Source organism: Culex pipiens, chromosome 1 (genome assembly GCF_016801865.2).
Source record: "Culex pipiens pallens isolate TS chromosome 1, TS_CPP_V2, whole genome shotgun sequence".
Taxonomy (NCBI): Eukaryota; Metazoa; Arthropoda; class Insecta; order Diptera; family Culicidae; genus Culex; species Culex pipiens.
This window is the reverse complement of record NC_068937.1, coordinates 12541204-12568233: the sequence shown is the minus strand read 5'-3', so window position 1 is coordinate 12568233 and position 27030 is coordinate 12541204. Positions and strand designations below refer to the sequence as shown.

Genomic DNA, 27030 nt, shown 5'->3' with positions numbered 1-27030 from the left:
TTTAATTTTGTTTTTATTTTCAATTATGAGTAAAACCTTTATATGCTTACATACATATACATAGATGGTTAATTGAATATTTCTTTTTGTTTCCATATGTGTTTTTTTACTTCTTCGTCCTTTGCTTTCCGTATTAAGTTATACTTAGTTTGTTTCATTATGTTTACTCCAATTTCATTTTAAAATGTCAACACTTTCGCCGCACTGTTCTCATGCTTCATTTCGTGTGCGCGCGCTTCACACACATCAATAATTAGCTTCAGATTTTTTGTTCATTTTCCTAGTTTTTTTTTTTTGTGTGTGTTTTTGTTTGTTTTAATTATTATTTTATTCACTTAACGGATGCTTGTTCAGCTTTCATTCTAATGTTTTTTTGTCATTACATCACACCAACTTTTTTTGTTCTTATTTTCTTTTTTTCTTTCACATTTTCTTTTTTTATTCAATACGGGATTATAGAGTATAACCTAAAGCGGTCTACCTCGCTCGAGGCGAACGGCTTTCGCCGTTCCCTCGGACATTTCAAAATAAAAACACTCTTTGCTGTGACAGTTCACGATTCGATGAGCAATCTGTTGTTTTTTTTTCGTATCTTTTCCGTGTGTCGACCGGTTTTTGTTTAGTTTCCTTCTTTGATTTTTTTTCTCTGTTGACAGGAAGTAAAATAGGACGATAAAGGAAACAGAGCAAACTATGCTAGGCAAACTAAGCGACGTTTTTTTTTTTTACTTTGTGTACCACAAAATAATCCAGAGAAACAAGATCAATCGTTTGCTCCTTGTGTTTATGTTTTTACCTTTAAATTTTAATAGTAATCACAGATTAAGATTTATTCATCTCTTATTAAATGGCTATTTTTTTTTGTTTTAAATTTTTCTCATTTAATGTTTTCCTCTTAAAATACACCAAAAAATCAATAAACACATTTCCGTGACGTACGCGTGCGTGTGTGTGGGTGATGTTTTCGCGCTGTTATGTTACTCACTAGTTGTAACAACTCGCGCCGTTTTCAGCTTGCACGTTATTTCTAACTTTTTTGAATTCTGGTTCCCTTTCGTGTAGAGCGTTAACGGATAAGATAGCTTGTGTTAATTCACCTTCCTGTTGATGACTGTACAAAAAAACGGGTTACTTGCGACTGTAATGTCGTTTAAATTTAACTAATTTTTCGGCTAGCAACTCTCATTGTTACACTGCTTTATCGGGGGGTTTGCAAAACATTCTGTATAAAAAAGAGGGCGGTGTGCTGTGGATGGGGGTTACAAAAAAACTATCGGTTGGGTTCACAAATGTGCTAATATTGATTTGATATTAGTTTGATGTAGAAAACAATACTAGAGACGGTGTTTATTTGTTTCTTTTTTTCAAATTACGGTACGCGTGAAAAGACGACTGAAACCTAACCGGACAATTTGTATTTATTTTTTTTTGCTGGACTACGATTGTTTATTTAGCTAGTCTCTGCTTGAGTGGTGATTTTCCTTGATAAAATTGTCATAAAAATGGATAAATAAAACGAATTGTTAAAAAATCAATAAAACATTAAAAATGCAAACGTCAAGCCATACAAAATCATTCACGGAAGAGATCCGGCAGCAAATTTGTACTGACTTGACGTTTGCTGAGGGAGTTGAAAAGTTTGGTTACGTTTGAAAACATCAATATCATCGATCTGGACCAAGGTATTGTGGATCGCAAGCAGTGACATTCACTTAGCAAACATCAAACCAGTATAAATTTGCTGTCGGATCTGTTGCAGAAAAGATCCAGATTGAGTTTAAATTGACTAATTTGTAGATAAATTTCACTAAGTAAATCAGTTAAAAATTACCCAAACAGGAGCGTAATTCAACCACAAATGAGTAAAAACTACCAACATAACTTCAACATGAGTAATTTGAAGTGAACATGTAAAGGACAAAATCAAAAATTAAATTTAATCGAAAATCGATCAAATCGTGCTTGCCATTTCATTAGGGCACATAACTTTTTTAACCAAGAGTGTGTCCCTTTCACACCTTATGTAAACTGTCATTTGAGTGAAAGGGATACACTATTGTTTACAAAAGTTATGTGCCCTTTTGGAATGTTAGGCTCCAAATATTAACTTTACGGAAAATCACATGAAATCCGCTTTCCGTGCAAACCATGTTTTGACAGCTGGAAGATCTGCCTTACCTTGAATAATCCACACACCTTGGACAATGACGTTTGATGATTTCAAACAATGCACGCTTAAATGAAATTACGTCCAAAGAGATAAATTTTAGCCAAGGTTTTTTTACCCAGTGTTGCATTCCTAACTGTTTTCTAAATTTGAGACGTACGGATGGAAGATCGACATTGATCACATGAAAATATGCGTAAAGCAAAGGACCTCAAACGAAAGTTTGGAATGTTTGCAGTAAGTTTGATCAAATATCGTCAAAATAACGCTGAGCTGAAAATCACCACCGGTAATACTTTCATTTCATATAATTTGTCTAATTTATTCTCCAAAGCTTCGCATTGTTTCTTTTTACCTTTTTGGTTAAATTTTAGAATAGTTGATCGTTGATTTATCTATCTACCTAAAATGATATTTTCATCCTCCCCCTTCTATCTCTTTTTCTCAATTGGCCCTTTTGCTTTGCTGCGCACCTCCCCATCGAAAAATTCAATACTTTTGTTTCACCTTTGACGCGGGACTACGCGTCACTTCTACGCAGTCTACAGCGGTAATAGAAAAGCGCGCGACACTACCTTTCAGCATTTGCCTAATTTTGTCACTCGCGCAAACGGTCCCAAAAGTGGTCCATTTACCCACCCCGCTCCATCTTCGTACACATTAACTCAGTACACACGCACCCTTTTGCTCCTCTAATGGATTTTTTTGCTGTTATCAGGGGACTTTTTTTTCTGTTCACTAGTTTCTTCTTCTTGTTTTACTTATACGCGATTGCATCAACTAACTTTGCGGTGTAACAAATTCATTATTGCCAACGGCTTAACGACGACGACGATGATGACGGCGACACGGGGTACTATCAATGTGTGTGTGTGTGTGTGTGTAATAACAACGGTGGCGATTCAAGCTCCTCATTCTCGTCCTGCTTCCTAGCTTTGTTGTCCTTGCTCGTGGGGAACTATTTCTGGTTTTTTTTTTATTTTATTTTGTTGTATAATTTTTAGCCTTTTCTCTTTTTCTACACGCACGCATCTTTTCTTCAGTAAAACGAAAGACTTTGTCGTTTTCCATTTTTTTCCAGTTGCATGTGTGTTATTTTAGCTCTTTTGTCTACTGTTTGTTTTACTTTACTCTCAATAGAGATACTTTTTTCGTCTATTATTTACAACAATTACTCAACGTAGCATGCAAAACGGGTTTCCCTTCCGTTCTTTCTCCCATCTCCGAATTGATATTGCGAGAAAATGGGTGTAAAATGTTGTGACTCGGTCAAACGGAAACACAAAGGAAGTTTGCATATATTTTTTGTTATTATTTGCAACACTGACTGTGGGTTCAAACTGAAAGCCTGATGTGTTTGGTTTGATCTTTTCTCCTATTGCAAAGAGTGTAGCGGATTGTTAACAATTATTTCTCTTTTCTTGAATTCTTGCTTTTTTTTTGCTGTGGTTTAACGATTATATCACTACATAATTTACCTTACAATTATTGTTTAATGTGTGTGTGTGTTTTACTTTTGTCTTCGATTTACCTTTTTTGCTCGATTCACTATTTTTAATCAGTTATAGATTTTTTTGTTTACCTTGCATTAAGATCTATGTGTTTAATTTCTTACCGTTGCTTCATTTTTAATCTGTCAACTATTTACAGAGCGAACTGGTCGCTGCACTTTTTTTTATCTCATTCTTTCCAGAATCAACGAAAAAGAAAGAGCGTCACCGAGTGGAAACAGACATTTTGACAGGTGTCACCCAAGTTTAGGTTAGAACTGAAGTTACTCAAAATTTAGTTGGGTTACCCACTTTTGCGTTGTTGAAGTCATGACAGCTGTAAGGTTAATTTTTCGTCAAAGTAAAAATTTTCATTGCGGAATCCAGCTCTTATTGGCTAGTCTATTGCCTCTATTGATCGATTTATTGCGACAGTACAGTAAAAAGTTGCACATTGTTTGCGTTTGGGTGGTTGTCCTACATAAAGATTTGTCCCTTTTCGTCCCCATTCCTGCTGGTCGTTCCGACTGTCTGTGATCTGCTAAAGTTAGGTTCAACAAAATAAATCCACAACAAAAATAAGTAACTTTCCCGATTTACCCCTTCCCTGTTCCAACTGCCCGGTTGACTCTTTCTTCCCTTTCGATCTCACACATTCACAGTTGATCAGCTTTGTTTCTCTTCTCTTACCTTCCGCGTTCTCTCGCTCTCCCTCTGCCCCTCCTCAATTACTAATTACATTAGTTTAGTTGTTACACTACTCTACTAGAATTAACCCCGCGCGTGCTTAGTACAAAACCCACCCCGTTTTTCGCGATTTTTTTGTTGTTGTTGTTTGTTTTTATTATTTACTTTCCGGGGGGCCTAGTTTCACTAGTCGCCCGGATGTTCCGGGCAGCTGCGATTCACCTCGAACCATTTGTCGATACATCTACAAGACGAAAAAAAAAAAAGAATGAGTCCAACCATCAACGACCCCAACTTTGGGTACACTCACCCTTTATGGTAGATGCATAAGCATGGTAGTCTAGCAATGATATCACCGGGACATAAATCTTCTAAACATATAACACATTCACCCTTGGCATCCGTTAAGCAGTCCTCTGCGGGTTGCGCGAATCCGGGAGCAGCGTACATAGAAAAAAAAATGGGTAAAAGGAGAAAAAAACGGGTAAGTTTGACGACGACGGCAGGGTTTAAGGAATGAGGTCACGCTGCGGGTCCAGCCGCACATGTCCTGGCGGTCGTACCCACCATTGTAAGACAAACGAGGTTTCGTTAGGCACATTACTAAATGACACTCTATATCGTCGGGCATGACAAACTTGCTGCACACTGGACATTTGATGCCTGCCGGAGAGTGGAGAGAAGGAAGAAAAAAAAAACATGTTCTGTGAGTAAATCATTCCGATGTGGGTGCAGTCGAGTCGAGGTGGACAGGACTTATTTGGATTTGGTGGGAACAGGTTCTTAAAGATGATGATTTCAAAATTCAAGCGAAAACCCAGTCATTTTAGCTACACCGTTGAAGAAAATAAATTCTTTCAACGAAACATCCCTGCGGTAACAATACGGTAGAGGGCTGGCCGTTTTGACAGTTGTCGTTTGTTGATCCAATTAGGTTGAAACACGATGCCACAAAAAAGTAAAGGTACAAAAACTACTCAAAATTGAGTAAGGTAAATTACTTTGTCATTGTGATTGATCCGTAACAGTGAATTTGATTTCGAGCAATTCTCTACCAAAACCGGAAATGGATTTTATTTGTGTTTTTTTTTATTCGGCTCAAACTTTGTGGGGGCCTTCCTTATGGCCTAAGAAGCTATTTTGTGTCATTGGTTCACCCTTGCAAGTCTCTATACAATTTTGGCTGCTGTCCATACAAAAATGGTACGTAAATAATCAAACAGCTGTAACTTTTGAGTGAATTTTCTGATCAATTTGGTGTCTTCGGCAAAGTTGTAGGTATTGTTGAGGATACTATTTAATAGTTACACGAAAAAAAAATTGCAGATTTTTCAATTAACTTTTTTCACAAAACTCAATTTCCCAAAATACGTATTTTTTTTTATTTTCGAGATTTTTTTATATGTTTTAGGGGACAAAAACCCGCAACTTTTGAGCCATAGAGAAACATGGTCAAAAAATATGCCGTTGACGTAATTTTTAAATGTAATATTGAATTTCCAATCGAAAAGTACTTTACAGATTTTTTGATAAAGGGCTCCGTTTTCAAGATATAGCCACCGAAAGTTTGATTTTAGCTAAATATTTGCAGTTTTCAGATTTTAAGAAATAGTGACCATGAATGACCATTTCTAAATTTATTTTTTTTGAAAAGTTCAGAAAATATACTATAAAATTGTTCATGAGACATTGAAGATTGGACCTGATTGGTTGCTGAGATACAGCGACTTCAAGAAAAAGAAACAGGAAAATTGAAGTTTTCTAAGTCTCACCAAAACAACTCACCATTTTCTAATGTCGATATCTCCGCAACTAATGGTCCAATTTTCAATGTTAAAACATGAAACAATCGTAAAATTTTCCGATCTTTTCGAAAAAAAATATTTTTAAATCAAGACTAACATTTTAAAAGAGCCTAACATTGCATATTGCGCCCATTTATAATGCTAGTCTTGATTTAGGTTTTTATTTTTTTTTTTTTCAAAATATTTTTTTTGAAAAGATCGCAAAATTTCACGATTGTTTCATGTTTTAACATTGGAAATCGGACCTATAGTTGCTGAGATATCGACATTAGAAAATGGTGGGTTGTTTGGGTGAGACGTAGAAAACTTCAATTTTCCAATTTCCAAACCAATCAGGTCCAATCTTCAATATCTTTTGGACAATTTTATAGTAAATTTTATGAACCTATATATATATATTTCGCTAAAATCAAACTTTCGGTGGCTATATATTGAAAACAGAGCCCCTTATAAAAAATCTGTTAAGTACATTTTGATTGGAAATTCAATTATACATTAAAAAATTACGTCAAATTTGTTTTTGCATGAAATTTCGATTTTTTTTCCAAAAATCACCATTTGACCATGTTTCTCTATTGCTCAAAAGTTGCGGGTCTTTGTCCTCTAAAACATATAAAAAATCTCAAAAATAAAAAAAAGTTGAGTTTTTGTGAAAAAAAGTTGATTAAAAAATCTGCAATTTTTTTCTGTGTACCTATTTTTTTCTCAATAGTCCTCAACAATACCTACAACTTTGCCGAAGACACCAACTTGATCAGAAAATTCACTCAAAAGTTGCAGCTGTTTGAATATTTACGTACCGTAAACCGGGGTGACTTTGATAGGATTTCAATTTGTTTTTGGAATATTTTCCAACAGGTAAGGTTTTTCTCAAGATTATTATTTTTAAAACATGTACTGGGGGGCCACACAAAGTCCATGCACTATTTTGGAAAAAAGTTTTTTCAATGGTGTTTAGAAAAATAGTTACGTTAAAAATTCTTAGTTTAAATTCCGGGGTGACTTTGATAGTCATAGTTTTTCTGGTTGAAATCATATTTAAGATGTTCAAACTTTATTTGTACGTTAAATGTACCATCACTAAAGTAGCTGATATAGTTTTTCAGAAAAAAAATCAATGTTTATATTTAGTTAACTAAGTTTATAAGCTTTTTTACAAAATACATATAAATTTTAGGTAAAATTGTTAAAAAGTCGGAATTTTGCCTGATATTTATTAAAACTAGTTTTGTTTATACAATTATCGATTTATATTGCATTTTGTACTGCATTAGAAGCAAGAATCACAAGTTTTCAAATTTTACATGAAATTTGTACAACTGAAATTGCTTATAAACATGGAGATTTTTTTTTTAAATTATGTTTCAAAAACACATATTATTTATTATTTACAAACTTACTTAACCTTCTCCTAGTGGAAAATTGTCCAAGGAATCCAAAAATGCATTCCGTTTTCCGATTCTAAATCATGTTCATTGAGAAAATCATGACACTTTGAGAAGTTAAAAATGATGACTTTCATCAATATTTTCCTTACTTTAGTTAACTAACTTTTTAAACTTTTAAAATTTTTAGAACAGTTCTTCTTGAGGTACTTTGAATACTTTCTTACCATAGTCAGTATGATTCTAAGCCTTTCCGTAAGTATTTTAATTGTACTCTTCATTTTGCTGGAAAATTGCGAACCTATCAAAGTCACCCCGGCTATCAAAGTCACCCCGTTTTACGGTACCATTTTTGTATGGACAGCTGCCAAAATTGTATAGAGACTTGTATGGGTGAACCAATGACACAAAATAGCTTCTTTGGTCATAAGGAAGGCCCCCACAATGTTTGAGCCACATAAAAAATACATAAAATAAAAATGGTCGAAATCGACCGATTTCGTAGAGAGCTGCTCTTGAGTAAAAATGACACAAATTTGGCATTACTAGATTAAACACATGTTTAGGGTTACATAAAATTCTAGAAATGTCTAATTTCTATTGAATTCAGCATTTTGGAAATAAGCCTATAAAGGTATCAAATTTTGTTTGAATCCGAGTTTAACTGAGTAACTCCTCGCCAGAGTGTAGCCACAGCAGCTGATGATTTGTTATGAAAACAAAGAGCCTTTTAGGGGTTTTTTTCACTCATTTCTAGGAGAACTTCACCAGTTTTTGAGAAATTTTACCAGAATTCGAGTAAAACTCACACAGAAATGAGTTAAAACGACAACGACCAAAACTCTTTTTAGGGTAGGTTCGATTTTGACAATATCTCAGCGAAAACAACAACAACAACAACAAACTAAGTTTTTTTTTTAAATGTGCGTGCGGAATCAATCTCTCTCTCTAAATTTTGCATGAAATTTACTCAAAATCTGGAAATGCTCCACTAACTCATTTCTGAGAAGGTTCGGAAAACAGAGTGATTTGAATTTGGCGTGAACATCGTTGAAAGAAGTCATTCACGCTGACATGGAATGGGTTATTTTTAGCACATGTTGAACTTGACCATAATTTTTTCAGTGGAGTCAGGCAAGATTCCAAACAAAACTGAGATGTATCAAGTAAAATTGTCACGTTAATTCCGTATCGAAACCAATTCTCACGGCACTTTGACAGCTCGTTTTTTCCCCCATCTCGCACCGTCGACTGACCGTTGTCCATCAATCTTAATTAGTACCGTACAGGTAAATTACTTTGGTCCGAAGCAGAAAAAGGGGGAAAGAGGCAAAAAATCGCCACCGTGTTGGTCCACTAATGGAAGGAGGCCAATCGATATAGCTATATCCATATGTAATTCAAGGCCATTTATTGACATTGCTTTTGGACTCCCGGCATCACCACCGCGACCACTACTACTACCGTTCCACTCTGCTGGCTCTTTTCCGAGCGCACACAAACACACACTTTAATAGGAGTAGTAAATCGTGAAACTTTTCTTTTTTTCGACCAAGAACCACAAATCGTCAGGTTGTTTTGGGCATTTTCGTGCATTTTGTTCTCATTTTGGGCCTCGTTCATTATTCAATTTTAATGCGAACAATTATGTATATGAGATGGTGATCCCTTTTTTTCTGCGCCGCAGTGTTGCCAGACGATCCGACGGTGTTGCACGGCTAAAAGTTGTTGCAAAATATTTACTAAACTTACTTGAATAATTTTTTAAAGAAATGTTTAAAAGTTTCTTCATTTTTTTATTCTAAAAGTGCCTAAAATTTTCCAACAGTGCACATCCCATTAAGGCATCACTTTACACAGCTGCCAGGAGTTTGGGATACCGATCTAATTGCGTTTTTTGCTGCTTCTTCATCGGAGGATGGAATTAGCTGCTGACGAGCCGACGACGACGACGGTTGTTGTTTCAAAATTTGGGCACAAAAGGTTCGTTGGTCGTAAAAAAAAGTTAATTCTCAGGCCTCCGGTGTTTCCCCGCGGTGCCGCGCCACAGACAGCTTGGTTAGGGATGTTAATTTTGAGGTTAAGTGGGGTGAAATGGGCTATTCTGTTTTGATAAATGAAATATTATTTTTTAAGTTCAATTACATGTAATTTATTGTCTTTTACTGCTAAAAATAAAAATTCTGAAATAAAATTTTTCATAGGGGTAATTCTCCGCCAACTCACACAGCAGTTGCCCCGACCCCTCTTCGATTTGCTTGAAACTTTGTCCTAAGGGGTAACTTTTGTCCCTGATCACGAATCCGAGGTCCGTTTTTTGATATCTCGTGACGGAGGGGCGGTACGACCCCTTCCATTTTTGCACATGCGAAAAAAGAGGTGTTTTTCAATAATTTGCAGCCTGAAACGGTGATGAGATAGAAATTTGGTGTCAAAGGGACTTTTATGTAAAATTAGACGCCCGATTTGATGGCGTACTCAGAATTCCGAAAAAACGTATTTTTCATCGAAAAAAACACTAAAAAAGTTTTAAAAATTCTCCCATTTTCCGTTACTCGACTGTAAAAAATTTTGGAACATGTCATTTTATGGGAAATTTAATGTACTTTTCGAATCTACATTGTCCCAGAAGGGTCATTTTTTCATTTAGAACAAAATTTTTCATTTTAAAATTTCGTGTTTTTTCTAACTTTGCAGGGTTATTTTTTAGAGTGTAACAATGTTCTACAAAGTTGTAGAGCAGACAATTACAAAAATTTTGATATATATACATAAGGGGTTTGCTTATAAACATCACAAGTTATCACGATTTTACGAAAAAAAGTTTTAAAAAAGTTGGTCGTCATCGATCATGGCCGTTCATGGTCACCCGCGACAGACACGGACGACGAAACAAAGAGAAACGCAAAAAGTAACTTTTTCAAAACTTTTTTTCGTAAAATCGCGATAACTTGTGATGTTTATAAGCAAACCCCTTATGTCTATATATCAAAATTTTTGTAATTGTCTGCTCTACAACTTTGTAGAACATTGTTACACTCTAAAAAATAACCCTGCAAAGTTAGAAAAAACACGAAATTTTAAAATGAAAAATTTTGTTCTAAATGAAAAAATGACCCTTCTGGGACAATGTAGATTCGAAAAGTACATTAAATTTCCCATAAAATGACATGTTCCAAAATTTTTTACAGTCGAGTAACGGAAAATGGGAGAATTTTTAAAACTTTTTTAGTGTTTTTTTCGATGAAAAATACGTTTTTTTCGGAATTCTGAGTACGCCATCAAATCGGGCGTCTAATTTTACATAAAAGTCCCTTTGATGCCAAATTTCTATCTCATCACCGTTTCAGGCTGCAAATTATTGAAAAACACCTCTTTTTTCGCATGTTCAAAAATGGAAGGGGTCGTACCGCCCCTCCGTCACGAGATATCAAAAAACGGACCTCGGATTCGTGATCAGGGACAAAAGTTACCCCTTAGGACAAAGTTTCACGCAAATCGAAGAGGGGTCGGGGCAACTTTTCCCGATTTCGTGTGAGTTGGTAGAGAATTACCCATAGATAACTCCGATAAGACAGTGTGCAAGACAGCAGCTCCAATTTCGTAAAGATAATGTGAAAACTAGAGCAAAAGTAAGCAGCGTAGATGAAAAAGAATAGTAAAAATAATAAAATAAATCTAGAGCAAAGAGAGTTGCCTTCTTGCTCACGCACTGTCTTGCTCGGACGAGACAGTGAGCAAGCCAGCAACTCTCCTTTTTCAAGATTCTCCCTATTTCTCCACTCTTCACATTCTCCAGAGGAAAGAGAGCTGCTCACTTGCTCACTGTCTTGCCGAAGTTATTTCTTCATTCTGCAAACTTATTAAAAAAGTTGTAGAGAATTTTCATATCATAATTTCAAATTAGCTGAAAAAAAGGTTTTAAAAATTTTCAGAAAGTGTTCCATTCAACCCCAACTTTCCCAGGCCCCTTTCAGCCCACAACATTGTACCCACAACTCTCCAGAGCGTGGGCTTCTGGAGGGATTTGTATTTACATTTTCGCCTTTTCTCACCAGAACCAGACACACACACACAGGAGGGAGTTACAACAATGTAACATTTTGCGAAATGGCTTTCGGTTGTTCTATACAGATCAGCAACTTTCAAGAAACGATGTCCACATGGAACGCACCACCACCACTAATCCGACGACCACTTTCTGGCCAACCACCAGATGCTGGTTCTTCCAGCCTTAAAATAGGGTTAAACCATGGGACCAAGCACCTGCTGACGGGAGCGCGCGCGCAACAGTTTTGTGGTCAGAGGAACTTTATGATGGGTGAGTGGAGGAAGGTGGACCCTTTTTGGCGGGGATGGAGGAAGGTCTAATGGCCGCAACACACTAATTGGGAGGGCATATCCATGGATTATAACCGATAGGATAGGGACAAATGGGATTTTCGAGTGTGCGTTACAACATTACGTTTGTTAGCGAGTATGACAGAAGGTAATTGCCAAGGCAGGTTAATGACATTGGAATAGAGAATTTCTTTAGGAGGTATCAACCTTTCTGAAAAGTGAGCTCAATAAATTTATAGTGGTTGATTCTAAGTTGAGTTGAAGGGTATAATTTTAAAATAAGTAAAATAAGAAACCCAAATATGAGCCTGATTGGTTGAAACTACAACTTGTGAGAGTCATTTTATCACTGTTCCCCGTGTCTCATTGATGACTACTCTACACAGAAAAAATAATGTAAATTTGGAAGCTTTAATTTTGGAAGGTTGAATATTACCTCTTTTATGATGTAATTTTACCTCAATTTAGACTGAAAAAGTGACATTACAACAGAAAAGTGGTAAAATTACACATTTCCAGAGGTAAAATTACACCTTTTTTCTGACATAAAAGATGTACCCCTTCCCAGATGTAATATTACCATGATTTTTTTTCTGTGTACCCTAAATGTGGTCATAGCCATTTTTAGAGGTATTTTTTGGACAATTTTACAGATAATACTATCTGTTGAGACGTCGCGCCCGGTTGAAATACCTCGTACGAACACCCCTCGTACGGACCGAACCCAAAAGTGGGTAACGGTCAGGCATGCTATGAGTAGTATGACTGACAGGGTGGGATGAGCAAATGTAAACATTGCAAACGGAGAAGAAGGCGAAGGTAGATTTCTTGTTCGAAGGTAATTTGTAACGCGATGGTGAGAATTTAGTCTAATTATTGAAATTAAGCTAGTTTTCGACCGTGTTGTGAGCGGAGGCTGAAGAAGTTCGGCAAAGGAGAACGGCGAAGTCGTCCAGTCGGGCAGGGAAAAGTCCTGGAACTAGAGAAAAGATCAAGTTAGTATTTGTTTACAAATGTTAGGTTAGAAAAGCAAAATGAATTAAGCTAAATTAGGAAATTACTTACCTACAGTTTCTGCAGTTGGAATCGCGAACGTAGTTGGTTAATCAAAAGGCAAATCAGGAAACCAAATGTAAGTTAAACCTATAACAATATTATGAACGATGAATTAATAATAAACATTAGCTTTTAGCTGTTAGTTACCAAGTAAAACTGGTCCACTCTGCTGAAAAGAGGTTATCCGATTCCCCGCAATACTATCAAATTAGAAGAATTCAGTTTCAAACAAAAAGCCATTCGAAAACATGCGCGTAAACTGCTTAGGCCCAAAATTTGAAGCATTTCCAAAATGTATTTCCAGTGATATAGCCATATTAGTGTTTTTCGTCTTATTTTTACCCTATTTTTTTCCTATTAAATTTTTGGTTTTATACAGAATCATATACTGAGCATCAAATTCGAAGTTCCGGCTCTTTTTCGCTCGAAAGATCGACAAGTCGTCAAGTCGAAGCATAAACGCCAGCACATTTACGCTTGCGCGTGAAATTAGTGTTCTTTCTGGCTTCTGATATTAGATCGACAAAGTGCAATATCGATACATATTCTTTTAGTTATGCATAGACTGACATCAAAGACTGAGTACCCTTTATTTTTTTTCTAATAATGTCAATCCAATAAGTTTTTCCAAATTAAATATAATTATCTTGCGACCCATAATGTACTTCTGAAATAAAAAAAAAAAAATGCATTCAAAGTTTAGTCTAAAAAGATTCGAAGCTTTAGGTCAAATTCTCACTGGGTTGTATCATTATGTTTCTGAAAAATTAATTGCACCAATATATTTTTCGGAGTGTCACCATTTTGTCTCTTACGTTAAGTAAGAGAGGGATAGACTGCTTGTTTACAAATGCAGATTCGCACTGTTGAACTGTTGCTACGGATTTAAGTATTTTTTTATAAAAGTTTTTTTTTTGAATGAAGGGAGGAGGGAGCTCAACAAAATATATTCGTTAACGTTCAGTTTAACTTCAATGTGAAATAAACGTTTTATTTTTTTACGTAGAAAAATTGATATTTTCTTGTAAAAAATATTTGAAACAAATGTTGCCTTACCACTTCATTCAGCATAAGATTTATTTGTATTTTTTTCACTCTCGTCACCAAAAATACCATTTAAAAATCCGGCTTGCCACACCGTATTTAAAAAAGAAACAAGGCTGGTAAATTTCTGACAAGGAAGGCAACATATTCAAAGTATGTTTGCATGGCAGTTGCGGGTTTGTTTGCATCAGATTTGCTCCCTCTTGCTCAGGCCAAAAGGACCAAAATCACCAAATTGACGAAATCGATCAGAATGACCAAAATGATCAAAACGGCCAAAATGACCAAATCGGCCAAAATGACCAAATCGGCCAAAACGGTCAAAATGACCAAATCGGTCAAAACAATCAAAATGATCAAACGGTCAAAATGATTAAAATTACCAAAATGATCAAAACGATCAAATGACCAAATCGGCCAAAACGGTCAAAATGTCCAAAACGACCAAAATGACCAAATCGGCCAAATTATCAAAATTACCAAAACGATCAAAATGGCCAAATCGGTCAAAATGACCATAATCGATCAAAATGACCAAAATGGTCAAAACGATCAAAATGACCAACATGGTTAAAACGACCAAAATGTTCAAATCGACCAAAATGGTCAAAACGGTCCGAATGACCAAATCGGCCATACGGTCAAAATGATCAAAATGACCAAAATGGTCAAAACGATCAAAACCTCCAAAATGACCAAATTGGCCAAAACGGTTAAAATGATCAAAATGACCAAAACGATCAAAATGACCAAATCGGTCAAAATGACTTAACGGTCAAAATGATTAAAAAGACCAAAATGATCAAAACGATCAAAATGACCAAAACGACCAAATTGACCAAATCGGCCAAAACGGTCAAAATGGTCAAAATGACCAAAACGATAAAAATGACAAAAACGGCCAAAAAAAACCAAAATGATCAAACGGTCATAATAATTAAAATTACCAAAATGATCAAAACGATCAAAATGACCAAATTGGTCAAAACAACTAAACTGTCAAAATGATTAAAATGACCAAAATGATCAAAACGATCAAAATGACAAAAAAAAAAATCAAAATGATCAAAATGACCAAAACGATAAAAATGACCAAATGGGTAAAATAACCGAAATGATCAAACGGTCAAAATAATTAAAATTACCAAAATGATCAAAACGATCAAAATGACCAAATCGGTCAAAACGACTAAACTGTCAAAATGATTAAAATGACCAAAATGATCAAAACGATCAAAATGACCAAAACGACCAAATTGACCAAATCGGCCAAAACGGTCAAAATGTCCAAAACGACCAAAATGACCAAATCGACCAAATGATCAAAATGACCAAAATGATCAAACGGTCAAAATAATTAAAATTACCAAAATTATCAAAATTACCAAAATGACCAAAACGACCGAAATGACCAAATCGGTCAAAACGACTAAACTGTCAAAATGATTAAAATGACCAAAATGATCAAAACGATCAAAATGGCCAAAACGACCAAATTGACCAAATCGGCCAAAGCGGTCAAAATGATCAAAATGACCAAAACGATAAAAATGACCAAATGGGTAAAATAACCGAAATGATCAAACGTTCAAAATAATTAAAATTACCAAAATGATCCAAACGATCAAAATGACGCGTCGTGCAGTCATTTATAAGTTTTAGCTTAATTTTATTAGAAAAATAGCTTTTATAAACATAAAACAGAAATTAGAAGATGTTTAGCAATATTATTGTGAAAATTGTAGATCACTTGTACGTTACGATTCCTTACAAAATTAGAGGGGAAAAACAATATTGATGAAAATTAAAATATTCATTTAACAAAAACTCGTGCCATCTATTGGATTTTGTTTAACGATTATTCTTGCATTTATTATCAAAATTGTTTTTTTTAAGCATATAACAAATCCAGAGCAACATTTGAAAGGGGCGGTACGACATTGCTCTTACGGCCTTTCATTACACGCGTTTAAATGGGACGAAAGGCCGTAAGAGCAATGTCGTACCGCCCCTTTCAAATGTTGCTCCAGAAATTATGAATTAAAAGCCACTAAAGGAGCATGAGTTAAGTATACAAAATCTGAGATTTTTTTTTAACACGCCAACTCGCCTTGGAGTTATGAAACAGCCAAGCGCATTCGTACCATAAAGCGCTCAATGAAAATCTAACGCGCACTGTAAATTCTTCCAAGCAGCCGCTAACCTGTCCGGATTTCACGAGTGCATGCACGAGTTCCCATACATCGCATCCAAAAAATACACTGAAAGCCCTCCCATCCGTACACGAAATACGGTATGAATGTGTGAGTTCAGGGTGTGCATGAAAGCTTTTGGACAGTCGCCATAAAAGCGTGCGAGCCGAGACGAGAGCAGGGAGAGGGCAACGTTCATAGGGCCTGTGACAGCACGAGCTAGACCATCGCTTGCATCAAGACACTGTGACGAAGAGTTCGTCATTTTTTAAGTTAAATTATATTTTTTCACTGGGCCTACAAAGCCTTATGGGCCATTCAGGGGATTGGCATAGAGCCGATTTAGAGACATTCCCTGGCTCGATTTTTTGAGGAAAAATTAAGCATCTGTGCTATTTTTTTTACTGTTATGTTACTACCGCTAATTTGTTAAAAATACAATAAATATCAATGAGTTCATGCAAATATTTATGTTTTTCTGATCTGTGGTTCCAACATCCTAAATTGCCAAAAAAATAATCAAAAATGCCCTATTTGCATTATACAATGTATTTTAAATAGTTTAAAAACAAATTTTATCACAATTGAGTAAAAATTAAAACTTAGATAAGATTTTGTTTACAGAAAGGCAACTTTTTATTTAATTTGAAAGAGTTTTGATACAAAACCTAAAAAAAATGTTAGTCCTGAAAAAGAACTAACATAAAAAGATAATCAAAAGCACACATGATATTCATTCCATCAAATCTGTGTGTGTGTGCGTGTGTGTGTGTGCAACCAACCAAACGGGACCACGCGGTCGCTTCTTACAAATTGAGTTGTTTCCATGTATTTTTAGATCTACATTCTATACATGCAAATAACTCGCATAGGCATTTGGAAGGTGTTGACTCTGCCGAGCTTCGGTGACCCATTTCTGCGCTGGCTAGCCGAGCGCGAGGTACTTCAGCTTTATCGACAAGCCCCGCCCTGAAGAACGTTCGGACCAATCGGATTCAAACGTTATTTAGAACTTCCGAACCCTTGTCAAATGGACAAGGACCCAGCGCGTATATAGTTATATAGTAGTAACAGTATTCCTTATTCCAGTCATAGCTCACCAAGTTGCGAAGGCATAGTGGTTAGCATTTTTGCTTACCAATCCAAAGGACGGGGGATCGAACCCCGACTCGAGCGACTTTGATTTTTCGTTCATGTTCAGAGTTTCAAGATTTATATTTCCTATACTTTCTCGTTGGGAGCAGATGGGAATCGAACCCAGGACCATTCGCTTACAAAGCAAACACCGTGACCAGTCAGCCACGGCCGCTCCTTCATGATATTCATTCCATCAAATCTACTTCGATATCGATCCAGTTCACGGCGCTCCTGCCCCTCTGCCAATCTGCGCTAACTTTTCCACAAAACATTGCAATTATTTGACCAAGTACAACCAACTAAGCAAAAATCCGTTCCCCACTGCTGCTCCTCCTCCTCATTTACCAGCATTTTCCTCTCTCGCGTGGAGCAACACGTGGATAAACACGGCCGCCGTTTCCCGCAACAAATGCGTTCAATATTTTACAACACAAAAGCCAACACCAACAAGAACAAAAAAAAAACACAACAAAAATAATAAATAAATATTTCGAGGTCGCGTTCCACCTCCCCCTCCCCCCTTCCTTCAAAGCCACAGAGGAACGCTCAAACGCAGAAGGCACCACTACAAGGTGAGGTTGGTTGGATAAAATACAGAAAAAACGCACCAGAGATCCGTACATCAAAACCAAGGAAAACCGCACGTTTTGTGAGTGCGATTTGCCTGCTGACTTTTGCGAGGGGGGAGGAGGGGGCGGCTAAGTAAAAACTTGGGCACAATAATTTTCACCAAAAGCAGGAAAGCAAGCAAAACAGCCAAATGGCAAGGCAACACGAAACCCCGCTTGGAGATATGGAGTACACGAGGCAAAACAAAAACTACTACTTTTTTTCGGGGTAGGATTCTTAGAAAGGACGCGGAACTCGGGCTCAAAGTATAACGATAAAGTAATCAGTATGTTTTATTGAGTGGCCATGTGAAGGAGTTGTGAGCAAATGGTGCCATTGCAAGTAAATCAGCACTTAAGTTTTTTACAACATGTTAAAACGGTTTTTATCTAAAATTTTTGTAAGAAAAGAAATTTCTTTGTTCTCATAGCATCTCAGCTTGGAAGGCATCGGTGGCGGGGAACATTCATCTTTTTGAGAAGGCGCCGGTATTGACAAGACAATTTAAAAATTTAGAGGGTTTCTGAGTGGGGATGAAAAACTCTAAAACAAGTTAGATATTCTGAATTTTTTGGCAGTAAAAACACTGCTATATACATATGTTTTGTTTTTTTTTTTTTTTTTTTTTTTTTTTTTTTATTTTTACTTTTTAGCAATTTAGAATATGTGAGCAACTCTTTACTAAATCGGCCGATTTCGACCATTTTTATTTTTTGTATTTTTTATTTGTCATTGGTTCATCCATACAAGTCTCTATACAATTTTGACTGCTGTCCATACAAAAATGGTACGTAAATATTCAAACAGCTGCAACTTTTGAGTGGATTTCAATTTGGTGTCTTCGGCAAAGTTGTAGGTATTGATGAGGACTATTGAGAAAAAATAAGTACACGGAAAAAATTGCAGATTTTTTAATATTTTTTTTTTCACGAAAACTCAGTTTCCAAAATACGTTTTTTTTTTTATTTTCGAGATTTTTTTTATATGTTTTAGGGGACAAAACCCCGCAACTTTTGAGCAATAGAGAACATCGTCAAAAAATCTGCCACTGAGTTATGAATTCTTGAAAAAATAGTGATGTAATATTTAATGTATGGCCCTTTTTAGAAGTTTTGATTTATTTTTTTCAAAATATTTTTTTCGAAAAAATCGAAAAAATTCACGAATGTTTCATGTTTTAACATTGAACTTAAAAAAAAAAAAAAAATATATATATATATATATATATACATACATATATATATATATATATATATATATATATATATATATATATATATATATATATATATATATATATATATATATATATATATATATATATATATATATATATAATATATATATATATATATATATATATATATATATATATATATATATATATATATATATATATATATATATATATATATATATATATATATATATTATATATATATATATAGTATATATAATATATATATATATATATATATATATAATATATATATATATATATATATATATATATATATCTATATATATATATATATATATATATATATATATATATACATATATATATATATATATGTTTTAACATTGAACTTAAAAAAAAAAATATATATATATATATATATATATATACATATATATATATATATATATATATATATATATATATATATATATATATATATATATATATATACAGCAATTCCATTTGAAAAGAGCCTAAACCGAAAAAAAAGTTCTCCGATCGGGCTCAACATTTTTCTGAGGGTTCCTAGGCCAAAATAATTAGACCCGTATTTTTTTGTTTGGCCATTAGGGTGACCTACATCGTGCTAGGGTGGTTCGAAAAATTGCAATTTTCGTCATTTTTCGCAAAAACCACTTTTTTCGAAAAATCATATCTCCGCGCCAATTCATCCGATTTTAGCTGTCTTAGACGCAAAAGAAAGGTGATGAGTTTGACTATTTGAGAAAAACAGTAAGAAGTTCCAAAAATCTAGCTTAACTATTGAAAAAGTCGTATGAAAACTTAAAATGGCGTTTTGACCGTGTTGCGTCTTTCAATTACGAAAATTTTGATACCCAGACATGTATAGGTCATCGCTGAAATTTTTAAGTTATCGCAGTTTTAGTGAAAAAAGTTGATTTTTTGCCGATTTCGTCATTTTCCTGTTTTTGCGCGTGGCGCGTCGAAAAACTCAGTTTTTATTTTCAAAAAATCATATCTTGTAAACGTACGGTTCGACATCGCCAATTTTTTGATATTTTATGTGAAATTTTCCGAGGAATCCGATAAAAATATTTTCAGACATAGGCTCTTTGGTCCAGACACGGTCAAAACGCCATTTTAAGTTTTCATACGACTTTTTCAATAGTTAAGCTAGATTTTTGGAACTTCTTACTATTTTTCTCAAATAGCCAAACTCATCACCTTTCTTTTGCGTCTAAGACAGCTAAAATCGGATGAAATGGCGCGGAGATATGAAAAAAGTGGTTTTTGCGAAAAATGACGAAAATTGCCATTTTTCGGACCACCCTAGCACGATGTAGGTCACCCTAATGGCCAAACAAAAAAATACGGGTCTAATTATTTTGGCCAAGGAACCCCCAGAAAAAATTTGAGCCCGATCGGAGAACTTTTTTTTTGGTTTAGGCTCTTTTCAAATGGAATTGCTGTATATATATATATATATATATATATATATATATATATATATATATATATATATATATATATATATATATATATATATATATATATTCACAATTTTTAAAAATCGAAAAACTGCAAATATTTCGCCAAAATCAAACATTCGGTGGCTATATCTTGAAAACGGAGCCCTTTATCAAAAAATCTGTACTTTTTGATTGGAAATTCAAGAAAAATGAAGTCAAATTTGTTTTTGCATTATATTTCGCTTTTTTTCAAAAATCACTATTTTTTCAAAAATTGCTAACTCAGCGTCAGATTTTTTGACCATGTTTCTCTATGGCTCAAAAGTTGCGGATTTTTGTCCCCTAAAACATATTAAAAAATCTCGAAAATCAAAAAATACGTATTTTGGGAAACTGAGGTTTTGTGAAAAAAAGTTGATTAAAAAATCTGCAATTTTTGTTTGCGTGTACCTATTATTTTTTTTTTTTCAAAAGTCCTCATCAATACCTACAACTTTGCCCAAGACACCAAATTGATCAGAAAATTCGCTCAAAAGTTTCAGCTGCTTGAATATTTACGTACCATTTTTGTATGGACAGCAACCAAAATTGTATGGAGACTTGTATGGGTGAACCAATGACAAAATAGCTTCTTTGGTCATAGGGAAGACCCCCACAAAGTTTGAGGCAAATAAAAAAATACAAATAAAATCCATTTCCGGGTTTGGTAGAGAATAGCTCATGTGCTTACTCAAGGTGGTTTTAAAGACACTAAAAAAGTAAAAAAAAAAAAATGATAATTCTGTTTATTGGAATCCCCGGCTTATAAGACTTAAAAAATACAAAAAATACTCTAGATTTGGAGTTATCGGCTTGAACAAATTAAACATATATTACACATTATTGCATCATCTTAAATTCCAAAACCCACAATCAGCAAAGACGAGACAGTTTGTCCAAAACAAAATCAAAGATTTATGGAACAGAATGTGACCTAGTGGTCCTGATTAACACAATGAGTAACACGAATAATTCTTATAGGTGGATCGATAAGTGACTTCAACACAAAGGATACGAGCAGCTACGCAGTTACTGGTTGACTACCTTTATTCTGCTCTATTGAATTGCTTTATGATTTGTTTCTTTGTTATTTTGGGTTCGAAAAAAGATTATAAATAAAAATATTGTTTGACTAAAACATTGAAAAATCTATTTAAAGCAATCCAAAACTTCGTCATTTCTTTAGAAAACCTCAAAATCAAATATAAAAAAAAAACTGATAAAAGATCAAAAGGCCTGCCTCGATATGACCACTAACCAAAACGACAAAGGCTACTACGACCGTCGACGAGTGTCGCGATGACGTATGTTGGTCAAATATATAATGTTGTTATTATCACTTTGAGGGAGCTATTTTCCCACTCGCGAGCCAAACAACAAACGAAACGTTGAACAAAAAATAAAACACGACGGACGGTCATCCACGCGAAGAAGCACACGACGAGAGAGCTTTATTTTTGTTCTTCCTTGTGCTGTGTTGAGAAGGAATCCCAACACCGTGCTAAACAGCTGCTTTTGGCAAACTTTTTTATTCGAGGCTGGGTGTTTCGCGATTTAGGGTAGAAAGACCTAGTTTTGTTTTTTTTATGTTTTGTTTAAACTTAAGTTAAGTATAAAGTTATAAAGTATAAAGTAAATTTGCAAGGCGACCTAAGGTCGGATCAAAAATGTCCAAAATTGTAAAAAAAAATTGTAGAAAGCTATTTAAATTGCTGAAAATTTTCTCAGCCCTTCGAATATTTTTTTTCAAAAATAGACAAGGATGTACACAATTTGAAGAAAATTAAAGAAGATTTTTGTTTTCACTTAAGAATGTAATTTTACATCTTTAAAATGTTTTTTTTGTGTGTACATTTTCGATTTTCTTTAAAAAAAAATTGTTCCAAAAAATCATAACTTGGCCAAAAAGAACACATCCGTCATAAACCCATCAAAATTTTGCGGCATGTCAATTACAAAACATAGGAATTTCACGGTACTCTGAAAACTGCTCAAAAATGAATCCGAAAATGTGTTCTTTTAGCATAATTATGAACAGAAAAGTGTCTTAAAAGTTTGCAGTAGTCCAAGATGCAAAATAAACCCCCTGAACGGTGCTCAATATACCGTAATCGTGAAAAAAAAAATGTAATCCGAGATTTTGTTGTCTATCGATTCCTTACACCATAACGCACCTCTGAGCAAAAAATGCAAACATTCGCTGATTTAGTTTTCTAAATACAGCCCTTTTAAGATGTTACATCCGATTTTCAATAAGAAAACCATAATAATCTATACAATTTCGGCATTTCAAAGAATATGCATTTCGAGATAATGCTGAATTTTGTTTTATATGACTGTCAAGTATCTCTGGGCAAAGTTTCAGAAGGTTGGCTGATGTAGTTCTCGAGATACAGTCATTTTAAAATGTTATTTCCGACTTTTTCTAAGAAAATCTATAAAATCGATACAATTTCAGCATTTTAAAGAATATGCACTTCAAGATAATGATTGATTTTGCTTTATATGACTGTCAAGTATTTCTAGGCCGAGTTTCAAAAGGTTTGCTGATGTTGTTTTTGAGATACTGCCGTATTAATATGTCATTTCCGACTTTTAACGCCGATTAAATAGATTTTCTTAGAAAAAGTCGAAAATAACATATTAAAATGGCTGTATCTCGAGAATTACATCAGTAAACCTTCTGAAACATTACCCAGAGATGCTTCACTGTCATATGAAGCAAAATTCGTCATTATCTCGAAATGCATATTCTTTGAAATGCCGAAATTGTATAGATTGTTATGGTTTTCTTATTGAAAATCGGATGTAACATCTTAAAAGGGCTGTATCTCGAAAACTACATCAGCGAATGTTTTCATTTTTTGCTCAGAGGTGCGTTATGGTGTAAGGAATCGATAGACACCAAAATCTCGGATTGCACATTGCGTGCGGCATTTCACGGTATATGCCAAATTTCACGGCCAGGGGCGAATTTCACGGATTACGCGGCTTTCGCGATATCGCGAAAAACCACCAGCCTTAGTCATAACCTTTTGTCAATTTTTCGAAAGGCACTAAATCGCTCAGATACATGATAAAAATAATTATGCAAAGTGGCTTACTTGGACATAAGGAATCGATTTACAAAGTTTCATACAAATTAAAAAATAAAATTTTCTGGGGTTTACAAGGATTTACAAGGTTTACTAATAGATAATTTTCCAAATTTCATGTTTTAGGCCAAATTATAACATTTTTGAAACCTTTTTTTTTAATTTTGTGAAAGTCTCATTTTTTAACAATGAAAATTGTACCAATAGTTTCGGAGATATTGTCAGTTGAAAATTACATACTAATTAGATGACAATTAGAAAAAATCATCGATTCGAATTCTTTGTAAAGCTATACATCTCATAAATAACTTGCTTGATTTTAAAAATTCCAGAGAGAAAGTTGTAGGAAATTTGCCAAGCTATTCAAAAATATTTTGTTCAAGAATTTTTTTCTCTCAAGATGTCAAGAAGCAATAACGAAAATGCAGGGTGACCACTCAAATTCCATTTTCAAATTCCCGACTTTTTTCCAGACTTTTTCAAAATGCTCAAATAATAGGCATTTCTTATCTAAAGAATGATTTCAAACAAAAAACTGTCTATAAAAAAGTCAATTCCACCGAAAACAAAAATTCTCAATGAATTATTAAAAATATCCAAATAGGCGTCATCCATAAAGTATGGCACGCTCTAGGGGGGGAGGGGGTTCTGAGCAAGTGTAACATTGCATGTTATAAGTATATAAAAAGCGTGACAAAGGGGGGGAGGGGGGGGGGTAAATTTTGGCTGATTTTTGCGTGACGTACTTTATGGATGAAGCCATATAGACATTTTTTTGTAAATACAGAAACTAAACATCAATTAAAAAAACTTCAAAAATGTATTTTCATTATTATGATTCAGAGTAGGAACACAAACAATAAGTCTTTGAAAAAATAATCGAAAGTTAAACAATACTTATAACTTCCATGTTATTTTTCAAATTGGCAAACGTATAGTTTTTGATACTTCATTTCAACTGGAAATGACAAAAAGTTAAAGATAACTGAACTTAAAATATCGTTCCTATTTTTTAAAAACTTCATCATCAATTTAAATCAAAGAACGGTTGAAACATAATTGCTGTTGTTATTCATTCAAAGGATTTAGAAAAATGTCGAAGAATTCATAAAAGAAAATGATTTTGCCAAGTTCCCTTTTTAATTTTGTAATTTTGATATTGAATTTTTTAATCAATGTTACTTTATCTAGTGGTCAGTATTAAACCTTTTTTTTCTATGAAAATTCAGTTTGCTATGATTTTATGTTTTCCTACTTATTTTAAGCAAAATGTTTGAAGAAACAATTTTGCAATAACTAAAAATTTCTTGGATTATTTTTTTACAATTTCAATATTTTCTTTATGGTTTCAAAACGTAAAAAAGTTTTTTAAATTTGGATTTTATTTGATTTTTACGTTTTCCGAAAACTGAAAATCAAGCTTTATCTATGGTAGGTAATTTACCCATATCCACAAAAAAAGTTCAAGGGCAACATTTGGAAAAAAACATATTTTAAATTACTTAATGAATTTAGTTGAACAATTTAAAAAATTTAACAAAAAAAACCATTGCCAAACTCAAGTTGGAATCTGTTTTCAAATATTCAATTATGTGACAAAATGCAATAGAATCATAATTCTAAGCTGGCAATTAGGCTCTATTTTTATTATTAGTTTTTCATAAACTTTACCTCTTGTTTGATGAACAAAAATTAATAGCGATCATTTGATTCATAAAAAATATTTTGAAAATCTGTGTCAAAGACTCCAATATTCAGAAAAATTTTGAATGTCTTAAACAGCTTTTCCATATTGAAATATATTGAAAGGTGAAAATAACCTTAAATTAAGTTACTAAAGCATAAATGAGTGAATTCAATTGGAAAATTGTACAAAATAAGACAAAATAAATTATTCAAGAGTTAAAAAATAAAATTTTCAAACAAGCATGCTCAGAATTCCCGACTTTTTAACAAAAAATCACAAATTCCCGACTTTTTCCCGATTTTTGGCGGATTTTGGCCAATTCCCGACTTTCCCGATTTCCCGACTTGAGTGGCCACCCTGAAAATGTATACCCAAAATTGGCTTTAATTTGAAAACGGTAAATTTTATCAAAAAAAATGTTATTACTTTTCGCGCGCTATGACTCAGAAGATGCCTTTTTTAAGTCTCCTAAAACATATCCAAAAAAATCTAAAATAAAAAAACCTATTTTGGAAATTTAACTATTGGTGATGAAAAATTGAAAAAAATCAGAATTCGTTTTGGAAAGTTTCAATTAATTCCATTGGTAACGCTATATTATGACAGGGTTGCAAGATGATCAAATTTTAAGATTAATTATTTTTTTTTTATTTTTAGATTGTAAGTTTATATTTCAAAAATGCAACACCTTCCCTTGTCCACGTTGTGGCGAGCTTAAACTCGTCGTCCACGGAAAAAGCGATTGTTTGTAATTTAATTATAAACCCTGCACAAACATATACTCACACACACACAACCATACGAAACAACAACAGTGCCAAAACGTGTGTTTGTTTGGGTTTGTGCTAACTCTACAACACAACACAACGTCACTCTGCTGTTTTACTCTGCTGTTGACGTTGGGATTTGTGTTGTTATTGTTTTGAGTTGGTCACCTCATCGCAGCTGTCCCTGAAGTATGTCTAATTTTCAACTTTTTAAGCATATAAAGTTAGAACGGCAGTTTTTTTTAGGAGCAAGGAGCTTATCCCGCATGGCAAAAGTAAAACAACGCAGTCTGACAGCCACACAAACAATTTCAATTTGATAAGATTAGTGGGGAACTGAACTGGAAGTTTGCTCACAGACTACCCACAGCGTTCCAGAGAGAGTGAGATGTAGCGTTCATAACGATGGCAGGAGTAGTGGGATCACAGACAATTGACTCATATTTTTTTTGCGAACATCAATTGTCAAAAATGCTACGCTAGCGCCACAGTGACGTGTGGTCAATCCGGGAACTAACCAAATAATCAAATTTAAAAAAAGTTTCGCATCCACTCGTCTATGATGTTTTACCTAGTACGGAGTGTGTCACAAGGCTCTAAGTACATAGGAGAAGACTACGACGACGACGCCGAGGACGATTGGCGACTAGACCTCCAAGAGCAGCGCTTCTTTGTGACGTGAAATTGATTGTAATGCGCACTCTTGTTCACAAAACCGTCTCGCAGGGGAGCGTCTTCTGGGTAAAAACTCATTGTTGAAGCGTGTAATCATCATCATCATCATCATACGGATGGGATGCAAACATATTATACAAACGCATAAAAAACGCACATTGCCGTCGTAATGTTATCCGAC

General features: G+C 34.3%; 1 protein-coding gene across 1 annotated transcript in view; it reads right to left on the bottom strand.

Annotated features, from left to right (window-relative positions):
- The window catches only part of LOC120430683 (E3 ubiquitin-protein ligase ZNRF1-like), a 53363-nt gene continuing 26333 nt past the window's right edge, over window positions 1–27030 (bottom strand). The window contains exons 3-5 of the mRNA XM_039595784.2: window positions 4912–5007; window positions 4655–4760; window positions 1–4588 (exon numbers count right to left, since the gene is read on the bottom strand). Coding sequence (XP_039451718.1) covers window positions 4531–4588; window positions 4655–4760; window positions 4912–5007 — 260 coding nt within the window. The 3' untranslated portion in view covers window positions 1–4530. The remainder of the gene's footprint in view (window positions 4589–4654; window positions 4761–4911; window positions 5008–27030) is intronic.